The following is a 13,161-nucleotide window of genomic DNA, read 5'->3' on the forward strand; positions in this document are numbered from 1 at the left end:
ACTGGGAATTCTGGTGTTTTCATAGCATTTGTATTTCTACCACTGTATCAGGTAGATCTGCTCCAACCATCAGATTTTGGGTGTCTGAATCATGTTAGAAGACATTTTAAACAAAATTTCAGTATTCTCTTTTACATGTCTTCTCTAACTAAACACTACAGGATAAGTCAGCAGTCTTGATATTTTGTGTTTAGTACCTGGAGAGTAGTAGAGGGTAATTGTTTTCTCAGTCCTTTTTGTAGTTCACAGAGAGACATGGGCTCTGTGTTATCAGTTGATCTATGAACTAGGTGACAGAAGACCTGCTTAGAGTGAGGTAACTCAACAGCTCCCCGCCTTACTATGGGCAATACCACATGGCATAGCTACAGTGGTATCACCTGTAAGAGGGTGTGATCAGTTGGTTCCTGGGTAGCAGTTCTCTCAAGCTTTCTCTCAGCTGTAGATTGCAAAGCTGAGAAGGCAGGTAAAATATCTCATGAAGATGAGATTGAATTGGCCAAAGCAATATTGACTGTCTTAGTGTTTGAAGTCAGAAGAAGTCAGGTGAAAGTATAGTCTTGATTGATACAGGATGCAATTCAGTGCTTGCCAGTGTTCAGAAAGGTTTCCCATTGATCTCTTGCATGTTTAATTGGTGTTTGTTTTTACCAAATTTCTTGTAGTGGAGCTGTAATGGTTTTCTGGGATCATGTTTAGTGCTTACTCCAGCAAAACATCGTTTATCTGCATGTAATTCAAATTAAATACACAAATATGGAACTGGGGTTAACTTTGTCACTTATAGCCAAGTCTGACACTTCAGGAGAAGTGAGTACTTTGATAGTATATCATATCTTCAGTTCCTGGTAAGCACTTAGAAATCAGCCCAAAGGGTAATGAGTGGTTTGATTGCTCTAAATAGGAATGTGGAAAAGATACCAAAGAGTGGATGGCTTTTAAGTCTTGCCAGCAAAGACAGAAGTGGATTCATTTGCAACAGAATACAATTGAAGTTAACGTTTACTGTGAAAGTTAATGTGGTTAAAGGATAGTTAATTGTTGATGTGTATTACTAGATGACATTGATTTGAATTAAGTCTTCAGAGCTACTTAAGTTAATGCCTAGTTAAAAAGGTTGTATCCATTCCTCCTTCTCATCCTTGGAAAGGTGTGACATGGTTGCAGAGGTCTCTCTCACTCCAGTAGTCTCCTTGCACAATCAATTTTTTACTGGGCTATGGGAATATCACTTGCCCTCAAGCAGGTTGCCTGAAACGTTCCTGGTTTAGTTCCTCAGCAAAACAAGAAATATAATAAAATAAAACTTCACATTTCATTTGATCAGCCCTAGCATCAGAACAGAGTGACTAGCAGTGGATACTTTGAGAACCAGGGACCTGCAATATATTTTCCTGAAGCATTCATCGCAAATGGAGATAACATGCAGAGTACAGATGACCAATGGTGGCATGGCACCTCTTTTCCTGTACTGTTTACCATTTATTACTATGCTAAACCAATTTTAAGGGGAAATCTCTAGACACAATGAGCAAAAATACTGATATTTTTTCCCTTCATCACAAGGTGCCGCAGAAAATATATTTTTTTCTACCTGGGTTATTTCAATTAATTTATTAATTTGAATTACTTCCAGAACACCTATCACCTATAGTTTGATTCTCTCCTGAATGGTTTAGTCTCCTGAAGATCACTTATTTGAAGTAGCTGATAGGTAGTGGCCTATAAAAAAACAGAAATCACATTAGCTGTTTTATTTTATTTTGTTCTATGAAATTTCTGTGATATTAGGTTTATTCACACAAAAGACGAAAAATACTCAGGTGGAAATTGTGATTTTTAGTGTTTTCATTTTAAAATAAAAAGAAAACACACTAAAAAGAAAATGACAGTGTAGAAGGAAAGATGACTACATTAGTTTTTTTGTTTGTTTGTTTGTTTGATTGATTTTTCTTTAACTCTTGGAGTATTTAAGTATGTTAGACAACCTGCAATAGGAAAAAGAGCAAGAAATATTTTTCAGTGTTGTGTAATTTGTTATTATAACATTGAGATTTTCAACAGCAGCTTGAAATTGTTGTTCAATCAGATTTTATATAGGTTCAAATAAGAAGCTATAAAAACAGGAAGTGTTGCCTTCCTGTTACTTGTGTTTGGATACTGATTCCAAGGTGTGCTCCATGATCTTTCTTGGACATAGGTGAGCTGGAAAGCTTAATTTTTTTTTTTTAATTTTTTTTTTTTTTTTTTTTATCTTTGCCTCTTTTGAACATGAGGTATGTCGACAGCCATCAGTGTCCTGATTTTTTTTTTTTTTTCCACAGATGTTACTTGCCTTGCTGTCACATCAGTCATCTCATTCAGCATGGTTGGGCAGATTTCATTTAGCCTCACTGGTTGGAAAATATCCAGCTTCTATTAATAGTCTCCAGCCTGTTGAGTCCCCGCTTCTCCATTCCCTTCTCATGCTAAACTCAGATGATGAGGAATAGGATTTGCCTATCAAAGTGAATCAAATGATGTTAATTTTTGATGAGCTTAGAGGTGCAAAATAATAAAGAAAGGAACATAATCAGGCAGATTGAAAAGTCTTGATCTAAGCTATTTCTAGTTTGTCTTATTTCTTTCCTTTGCTCTCTTGCCTTAGCACCAGCTAGTAAATGTTTTCTCTTTCAGTGGCCACGAGGTAATGACTATCATCACTTTTATTCTCCAGTCAAAACACAGGCAAATGTAAAATAGAACTTCAATTCTAAACTTCTGTCATGGGAGAATTTTTTGTAGCTTTCTGGTAACACAATATATTCTTTCCTCGTCAAGTTCAGCATACAGTCATTGCATTTAGAAAGTCTGAAGTGCTTGGGTGGTCAAGGGTTGTTGTGTTGTTTCCAATGAAAAAAAAAAAAAAAAAAAAAAAGTTGTATTCTTTCCAATGAAAAACAGGCGCCAGTTTCCTGGTAGAAGTATTGCTACAGGGTTGTTATTTTGTTTGTTGATTTTCACTGAGCCCTATTTCTGTTTGCTTAGCTTCCAAGACACAAGAAACTAATTCATCAAATAAATAAATAAATCTACCCTTCCCGTGGCAACTTTGTAATTGCAATATAAAAAACTTCCATATGAAACTGGGATGAAATGTGGATGAATTTAAACTTTATCATACTCATATTATTAGATCCACAGATGCTTTTTTCATTCAAACTTCAGCTATTTTGTCAAAAATCTGCTTTGCCAGTCTACAGAATATCTGCTTTTTTTTTTCTTTTTTTTTTTAAAAAGCCTATTTTTGTAGGATTTGTGGCTTTCTAGAGTACTTTGCACAATTCTTCATGGAGAGGAATATTTTTAAATGCTTGTGAAATATTGGTTCTAGGAGAGTTGAGTGTGAACATGAGATTTGGTCAGAAGTGTTGTTTCAGAAAACGTTTCATACTTGTGTTGAGTCTCTCTTAACTAAAATATGGAATAAGTCAAACTCTCCCCAGGAGACTGGTATTGGTATGAAAGCCAAGAGTGTACTTGGACTCTTGCGTGCTGTTTCCCACAGGAACCTTTTGAAAGCTTAGAAATCATGAACTGTACTTTTGTAATATTCCACACAAAGTTTGGGAAGGTTATAGCAATTCAGAAAGAAACTCTTCTAATAGGGCACCATCCTGGGGAAGTACAACAAATGCCCAGCACTTCACAGGATTGGACCTACTTACTACTTTCAGGATCTGTGGTACATCTGTTTCCAAGCCTAGACAAGGTTTTTATGGGAATGGCATGGGAACACAAATGTTGAGGAGATGCTTCTTTTCTTCATACCTGCAGAGAATAAAAATAAAATTCAAAACAAAATTTAAAAAGAACAAGAACAAAAACAACAATGTTGAGACTTCTGGAAAAAGAATTATCTTATGAAGACTGTATTAATCGTACAAGTAGCAATTAGGAAAAGTTTTGAAATTTCTTTTAATGATAGTACATAGAATAAGCATATACAGAACTGTGTCTCTTAGAAGGAAATGGGCACACCACAAATGGGAATGTTCTGAATCAGACAGTTTCAAATTGAACCTTTCCTTTCTGGAGTACTTGGCAAACATCCCACTGATTTCAGCAAAATTCTGCTTAGTATCAGTACCATTTATTTTTTTCCCCCCACCAATTAGAAATATGTCTTCAAAATGGAAATTCTATGGGAAATTACAATGTTTGGAACATATATAAATTAATTCCATTATTGAATACCCCAGCTTTAAAGTATCCAATACAAATTTATAAAATAAAAGATTTACACAGAATATTTCCTTCACAAGCTGTTGATAAATGTTGTCTGAATAGGAATAAAAAAAAGAAAAAAAAGAAAAAGAAAAAGGTGTCACTCTTATGGGTGAAGCTTAAGGTTGTGAATGGAAGCTAGAGTTCACTGAAGTCAACTGCAAAACACTTCTTGAGTGTAAACTATGTCAGGAGCATGAGAAACTTGACAGATACATCAGTATTTCTGGTTGTTTGTGGATTTTTCTGACATCAAAGATTCTGGCTTGACAGACGGTACCTGGGAATAAGATGGTGTTACTGCACAAAGGTGGAAATCATGTAGTGTGCTTGTTCACTGTGTCTATTTGTGTGGCATATACCACAAAACATTAGCTTAAGCAATACCAATTTAAGCAAGGATTTGAAAGATAGTAAAGTGTAATGGGAGTGGAAATTTACAACAGGCCTGGAGTAGTACTCATACTGGCAATACTTCCAGATGAATAAACTATATGGCAGATGTAATATATATTTGTCTGGTTTATTAATTTGGGTACCAAACTTTTGGCTACGTGAGCAAAAGAAGTTTGACACTCAGTTTGACCAGACTTTAGGTATTAAAGTAGAAATTTTCCCATTTTCTGAAATAGAAAATGGGAAATCGGTTATAAGCATTTTAGCATAAAACAGCTGTGCAGATGAATGTTTTGTTTTCCAAAGAGGTTCTTCAAGGGCCTTGGGTACTTCTTAGAATTACATTGTTATATTTGGATTAAAAATACTTCTGCACGTCATCTCCTTAGGCCCTTTTAGGAGGCAAAGCTCCTGTTTCTTTTTTCAGTGATAACGAACAACTCATCTTTCCTTGTTACATATTTCTACTTTTTTTTTTCCTGCCTCTCTTAATGGAAAAAGTGGAGGAGTTTTCTTCATATAAACAATGCACTTCCTACTAAAAAAAAAAAAATATTCCTACTTAAAAAAAAAATAATAAAAAAAAGGCAATAATAAATTCTTTTGAAAGTCCTTGAATGGATTAAAAGTAAGTTTTTCATTCTCACCTTTTTTTTTTTTTTTTTTAATTACTCTCTGCAACCTACAACCTTTACAAATGCTTAAAAGCTTGCATGTTACCTGTGCAGTGCCCAAAAAATCATACATTCCATCTTTTCTTCTCTTGTATGAACTAGAGAAATACTGCAAAGTCACAGTAGTGTTGTTTGGCTATTTATTTATTTATTTTTAAATTCACTCGCACTAATGAGTTGGAGCACAAAACAAACAGATACCATGGATATGGTCAAATAGGCAAGTTAGCCAGACAGCATATTTCAGTATTTACTTTCTTCCTTCAACTTCCTCTTCTTCATTTATTTTCTCCTTTTAGAATTGAATAGGGTCATTCGTATTAATCTGTTTCACTTTAGTAAACCAGGAACACATATGATAACTATCACATAAATCTGACTCAGTGATAATTAACTGAAGTGTATTAATTTTGCACTTACAATCTTCTGATCTCCTCTGACACCTGTAAAAATAAGATGATCTTTACTTGACAATAAAACGCTCCAGTGATTCTTCCAAACCTCCCACTGATTCTGCCTGGCATGCTATCCCTCTCATTTCTCCTTCGCTCTGTTATTAGTGTAATTATTAGTGACTCTTCATCTCCTTGCGTGAAGAATTTTAGTCTTCTCTAGGAAAATTACCCGCAGAGATTTGTGGGTAAATTTATTCAGGAGGAGTGGGAGTAGGAGTCAATAGCTTGCTTCTCTCTCAGTATCAGTCCGTTATTGCAGTGTTCTATATCTGATTTGTTTTTTTTATGATATAAAGCTGGACACGGTATGATCTTCCTCAAGTAGTATAAATTCCAGCCCTGTATATCTAGTAATCAAGAAATTTGAATATGACTTTATTTCTTCTAACCCCAGAAAGATCCAGGAGATGAATACTAGCAAAATTTAAAACTGTAGATAGCAATCGATTATTAGATTTGGGCTGACATCATGGAAAGAGCATTAGAATCAGATGGCCTCTTTACGTATGTGATGATTTGTATTGCTAATCTTTCTCAGCTTCTGCATTCTAGTAGGCTGACACTTGCAGGAATGAGACAAGCTTCCTGATTTTTCACATCTTCGGCCTTCAAAGTTAGTAAGAATGACTTGCTTTTCTTGGGATAAAGGGTAGGAATTGCCTTTTTGTTTCCTTGGATAGGGGCCAGAAATGATAGTGTTGCTTTTAATTTTCCCCTTTTACTCTGGTAGAAGAGTCTCAAAGTTATAAGGTAACTTATAGTTGTCACATAATATTTGATTTTCTATCATCACATGATTGAAAGCATTTTTTTATTTATATGAAACATGGAGTGAATCTATGGTTGCAAGTTTTGCGTGTAAAAAGATGAGAAGACTGAGATCACATGGGATTTCTGTCAGCTATACAGAAGCAGTACCCAGATTTACTATAGAGCTTTAGGGCAAAATCACATTTATATGCGTTACATGGTGTGGGAACAAATAAGAAACGTGAGATTTTAATTATCTTATGCTGGTGCCATTTGGTTACTAAATAGTTCAGATTTGCCTATGTTTCAGTGTTTGTTAATGTTTTTGTTATTTATTATAAGATAAATATTAGCTGAATAAATGACATCTGAGCTGCTTCTAAGTATGCTCACTCTTTGTTGATAATGTGTTCCTCATTAATAACCAAGGCACTGTACTCATTTAGTATATAGCTGCACTGCTCCTGTTCAGAAAAGCTACAGTGCTAATTATTTTGCCCAACTCAAAGACAAAAATATCTGAACTTTGACTATGTTATAGAAGAAAGCTAATGTGGCAGGGATTATTATTATTATTTCCCTTTTTCAGTAAATGTATATTAGATGCAGTCTGTGTTACTACACAGAACTATTTGCTCAAGTATCCAGTATCTCTGGTCTGCCCTCCCACACTTGGAAAGCACACAGAAAGGGCATTTTGTGTCAACATGTCCATAATGAATCTCTCATGGTTGCCATTTGAAATTTTGGGCTTTTTTTTTTCTTCTTTTTTCATTATTTATATTTCTTTCCTGTTAAAATATTCTTAAAAGCTTCAAATATTTAGATATTCCAGCTTCAGTCAAATGAAACTTTCCATTTGATCATTAACTTTAAGTTTTGATTTACCAGCAATTTCCACTATTTTATTCCTAATCAGAAGACAGTCCTTCACCTAACTTCTAATTAAAATCAAAGGAAATGGTTATCTAATTCAGTATTGTGTGTAGTTATATCTGAGCAGAGCAACTGCAACTTAAAATAAAGATGTCTCATCAATATAGTGGTTTCTGTGTACTTTACATTCATATTTGCAGACAGTGTATTTAAAGGGGATCAGTTGCAAAACAGCAAGTGTGAATACAGAAACGTTAGATATGACATTTGAAGTAATCTCTTCCTAGAATAAAATCCTGCTTTTTAGTGTAATATAGATAGATATATCTATATTATAGTATGTTTCAGTAATGATCTGATAGGCAAGTCATGCCTGGTTACCTTTCCAGAGGGATTTCTTCCCCCAGCTGCTAAGGGCCCATACTGTTAAAAATTCTGCCAGTCTGAGTATTAGTACCTTTGAGGGGTGTAAAAAGATTATAAGCCAGGGCTTTTGGTTGTGGGTGGGAAAGGGCTTTATTGTGTTTTTGTTTGGTTTGTTTCTTCTTTTCTTTCTTTGGGTTTTGTTGTTGGTTTGGGCGTTTTTTTTGTTTGTTTTGTTTTTTTGTTTTTAATGACCCAATCATGTAGAAATTGTTAGTCAAGTTCTTCAACTGTGTGAGGAGTGAGAAAAAACGTGAAGTTATAGTGAACCCATCTGGCCAAGCAAGAAAATCTGGCTTAGTTGTTCTATTGCCAGAAATGTTAAATCACTTCCCGGGAATGCAATTCATTTGGACCATATGGAACTTGTTGGAAGAAGGTCCCAAATGAATTCTAAACTGTACTGGAGATGAGAGTACTTCTCATAAGTAACAACCTCATTTTCCCACTGGACAGCATGTAAGCAGTATACGTAGCTGTACTAACAAAAAAAATCATACCAATGATAGTACTGCCTGTGATGATGTTGAACAAGCTCTCCTTACTGTTTACATTATTTAAAAGTTTCAAGAAATGCAATGTTCATTTAGAGTTTTATTCTCAGCTTTTAAGTAACAAAAGAACATTCTGACAATTTTTAGCTCATTTCTTTGCCAAAAAAAATAAAAAAAGTAAAAAGCAAAGCATCTTGATTCAGTGTGGATAAAGATTAAAAATCTGGGCCTTTATTTTTTACTATACATTTTAATAAAATAGGAAGAGTTACAATTTTTCTCTAAGCTAAGCAATCTAAAACTTTGACTAAAAAAAAAAAAAAAAAAAAAAACCTAACCCTTGACTAAAACAATGACACATAAGTTCTTAAATTCTACAGAATTAATGAGCAAAACTTGCTTATTTATAATCCTCACTTGAGGAGAATTTTTTTCATCTTTCACAACTGCTTTAATGGATTCAGAATTCATAAGTTTACCACTGCACCATGTTCTAAGTCAAGCAATCCTTTTGCAGGCTTTATGGATGTTGATATTCTTTTGAGAAATTGATTTCTATTCCATTTCAAAGAAAATGTTCTACTTTCATTACTTTTGCTGCTGCAGTAAATTTTTTGAGAGGCTTTTTTTGTTAATGGTTGTGGTAGTTTTCTCATTTGGTTGGGTTTTTTTTTCTTATTGATATTCACAAGAATTTGATTTGGACCCTGGAAAATATTGCATTATGTGCTGTGTACAAATAAGTAAATCACTTCTTTGGTCAATAAGACTAAATCAGGGAAAACAAGTTTTGCTGACCTTCCAGTATTTAAAGGGAGATGGTAAACAGGAAGGAAATAAACTTTTTCAATTGTAGATAGTGATAGAAGGGGTTTAAACTAAAGGCGGAAAGATTTAGATTAGGTGTTAGGGGGAAGTTTTTCACTGAAAGCATGGTGTGGTGCTGGGACAGGCTGCCCAGAGAGGCTGTGGATGCCCCATCCCTGGAGGCGTTCAGCACCAGGTTGGATCTGATCTAGTATATATCTTGTGCTTGGCAACAATACCTGTGGCAGGGAGGTTGGAACTTGATGATTGCTTCCATCCCAAACCATTCTATGAGTTCTGACTTTAAAAGCACATAAAGGAATTGGGATTATGTTTGGCTGGAAAAAAAACAAACAAAAACAAAAACTAAAACAAACAAAAAAAAAAACAAAAAAAAAACTGGGCTGAATCTGATACAAAGAAGAAAAATGAGGCAATAATACATGTTTGTGTAAGTAATGCATTGTTGTGTACCTGAAGTAGTGAAAAATGGAAGTTAGAAGTTATCTCCACTCCATGAGTCCTTCTTCTTAGTTTATGGAAACATACTTTACAATGCTGTCATTTTGAATATATTTCTTCATATAAGTGCTATAGTATTTTTTTTCTATCCATCCATGTGACTCCATTTTAAAATTCCTGCTTTTGTTATGTCTCCGTACCATCAGTTTTAATAGATTGCGACAAGTTTACTGTAGTTAGCATAGGAATTACTTTCATGTGCAAACCTTAATCAGATTTTACATTACATGCAACTTAAGTGTTTCTTCATTCCTAGTAGCAGAAATACTAATTTTGTGACTGACACTACTGTCCTAAGGCATGACAATTCTGTATGTTTCCAGCTTCTACTTACCTGGGCTACACCCACATAAAATCTTTATCAACTCTTTGGCCTACCATCTAACAAATTTACTATAATTTGTTTTTGGCTGTAAATCAGTAATTTTTGGCAATCATCATTAAAAAAACATTTGGGGGAAAAGCAATAACTGACAATGTTAACAGTGTTTTAAAATTGAAGTATAATATATATGAAGTGATAATATGAATAATAATGGAGATTATTACTTTATCTACTTTTTTTTTTTTTTTTTTTTTTTTTGTGGCTATAGCAATTCATACCTGTGCTCATTCATAGCAAAGACATTGCCAGTGATTTGCATTATGGCTAAAGGCAACATTATTACAATCCAAGAAATCTGTTGAAAAGCTACCAGAAAAATTACCTTTCTTATTCATCACTCTTTCATATCCTCATTGAGTACTGCTTCACTTAAGTCCATCAAATTAAAGCCTTTCATCCTGACCTTGAACTTAGGCCTCCGCAGTCAGTCTGTTGCCTCTCCATGACACAGCTTATGGTTTCAGTGCTGACACTTCTTATTGCCACATCATGTCTCTCTGTGAACTATTTATTAGTGTTATTCTTTATGATTCTTTTTTCTAAATGTTTTAAAGCAGTCTATTGAGCAGGACATAACAGATCTTAAAATGAAATTTTTCAAAAACTATTTCAAGAAGTCTGAAACTGACTGTCTTTTGATTTCTGTCCATTGCTGCCCTTTTTCTGTTCCTCTTGAGTCCAAAGTAGGAAAATTTTACTGAATAAAATGCCATCAGCAAAATGGTTGTAAAAATACACGGGTCTCCTTGAAAGTAATGCCTTGTATTATTTCCATAGAAAATTCAACAACGAATAAAATAACATTATTTGATAGAGCAAATTCTCGTTTACAAAGTGTTATTTTTTAACATAGATACCACCACTAGCTATGTGATTTCACTAGCAATGAAAGAGCCCATGTGTCACACTCATAAAAATCTGCGTGGCCATCTGCAATGTGACTTGTCTTTCACATCACTGTCATCTCTTCTGAAGTCCTCAGTCTCACTATGTTGACATCCACTGTTTGTTCTCCATGACCATTTAGTAAGCATCGGTGAATGTCAATGGGTGCTGTTTTTTTTTCCACATGTAGGAATTCCATGATGCATCTTTACTCCATAAGCACTTCCAGATCAGACTCCATTTCATCAGGCTGCCCTTCGGCTGCCATTTGTCAAATAGCAATAAGATGTAACAGAATATTGGAGGAAGATTCAGCCTCTACTACCACTAGCACCCACCTCTGACATTGTGAGCCAACATAGCAAACTAGGAGGCATTAAGTTCAGAGCAACCTTCATAATACCTTAATTCCCACAGCAATTCCATATACACTGCACACCCAATCCCATATTTCACCTGGTCTTTCTTACTTTATCACAGCTGTGCATCCTTTAATTGTTTATGTGTACCATATAAAGTTCATTGAGCTATTAATTCAGCCTATAAACTACTTACTTTAAGAAAAATATGGCATGCTTTTCTTTTAACATGAGGAAGGTATTAACATGAAGACGGTATAATGCCAAAAACAATTACAGCAATGTGAAAAAATTTCTGTTACTTTCCTTTGAAAAAATATATAAAAGATAAATAAATAAAAGAAAAAAAATATAAATAAATAAAAGATAAAGAATCTGTATGGTATGCAAGAATTTTTTTGCCCAAGCTCTGATTTCATGAACTCAATGGTAGAATTATTCTAGACTTCTTTGGTAGGAATCTGTTGTGTTTTATCTCATCTTCAGCTAAAGTTTTCTATCTTTACTCCTTCAGAATTACTCAGTAAGTTCCCTCTGGAATTTTGTAGGCGTGTTTTCTAGCATGATTACTGCTCAGTGAAATCACTGGAATATCACATTAACTCCATCTCCTCCCTTCTGTCCTCATCTGTTTATTTATTTATTTTGTAAGCAGTAATTAGTTTCATAATGGAAAGTCATTCAAATGGCAACTGTATGTTTCTAAATGTATCTGACACTGAGGCCTCTGTTCTTTTCAGACTTTCTGGACACTCATAAATTCTACATTAATATTTTATGTTTTCATTAAAATCCTTATTTTTTTTAACGTTAGCATTTTTTTCTTTTTCTTTTTTTTTTTTTTTTTCTTTTTTTTTCTCTCCAGGCTATGCCAGTTATCTCAGAAAAGGAGAAGGCTGGTGAGTAAATGTTTGCAATTCCTTTTCTTAATATCCTTGTATTTGCTTTCTGAAATACAGCATTTTTTTAACAATGGGATTTTGAATGTACAGGTTTAGAGGTTTATAAATGTGTAAATGTTATTTATTATTTCCTGAATAGGACATTTCTCTTTCTGAAAAGTGTTCAGATTTCTGTGAGATGTCACAGAGATATCATCTGTGTTTGATGCTATCCTGCAATGCACCTTACTGAATTGCAGCTGTAACTTACATGTCAGTAATCCTCCAGAAGCTATTGTGACTTATTTGGTGTCTTGACTAGGAAACACAGATGCTAGTGTGTTGGTTCAGATTAGTGGGATTGGATGGTTTAGTTTGAACTTTGCTATCTGTCTGCAAGTATGGCGTGATGTTCTATTTTTCTGAAGTACTGCGCTGGAATTAATACTTTTTGTTTTGGCAAAATTTTTCACAGTATTGAAAGACTGATTTTCTGTTCTTGTATGTTATGTGTGTTCTGTGAACACTGTATTTTGGTGTTTATATGTGAAATATATTAATGAGCCTAGTAAAAAATATAAGCAGGTATTGTTGAATGGTTGTGATGCTGTGATGAATGCTCGAGAATGCTCCGGCTCAGAGTTCTATGAACCTTTGTAGCTTCTGTTGGTTTCTTTACCATGAATTTTAATTGACAGTTTGCTATTGGAGTCTCAGCATTAACTCAAAATATTCAAATATCACCCGGCATTCTTGTTTTTATTATTATTATTGTTGTTGTTGTTGTTAATTATGTGTTCTTGTGTTATCTTGGTCCGGATTATTTTCTTTGGCTTGTAAAATGGAAGGAATAGGTTAAAAAAAATTTTGGAGACAATTTTACTTTAAATGCTATGAAGCTGTCTGGTTGGGAAGCTGCTATTTTAGCTGTTGAATTTCATAAACAGTTTCCAAACCACGGTCCATGCTTAGGAACCATTTTCCATGT

The 13,161-nt window shown here is 34.3% G+C and overlaps 1 protein-coding gene across 4 annotated transcripts in view; it reads left to right on the plus strand.

Annotated features, from left to right (window-relative positions):
• DLC1 (DLC1 Rho GTPase activating protein) overlaps window positions 1-13,161 on the plus strand; it is a 222,320-nt gene that overhangs the window by 90,420 nt on the left and 118,739 nt on the right. For all 4 annotated transcript variants that reach the window (XM_015862301.2, XM_032444090.1, XM_015862300.2 and 1 more), the window contains one exon: window positions 12,158-12,191. In XM_015862301.2, the coding sequence (XP_015717787.1) occupies window positions 12,158-12,191 (34 nt within the window). The remainder of the gene's footprint in view (window positions 1-12,157; window positions 12,192-13,161) is intronic.

The sequence above is a fragment of the Coturnix japonica genome, chromosome 4 (genome assembly GCF_001577835.2).
Source record: "Coturnix japonica isolate 7356 chromosome 4, Coturnix japonica 2.1, whole genome shotgun sequence".
In the NCBI taxonomy this organism is placed as follows: domain Eukaryota; kingdom Metazoa; phylum Chordata; class Aves; order Galliformes; family Phasianidae; genus Coturnix; species Coturnix japonica.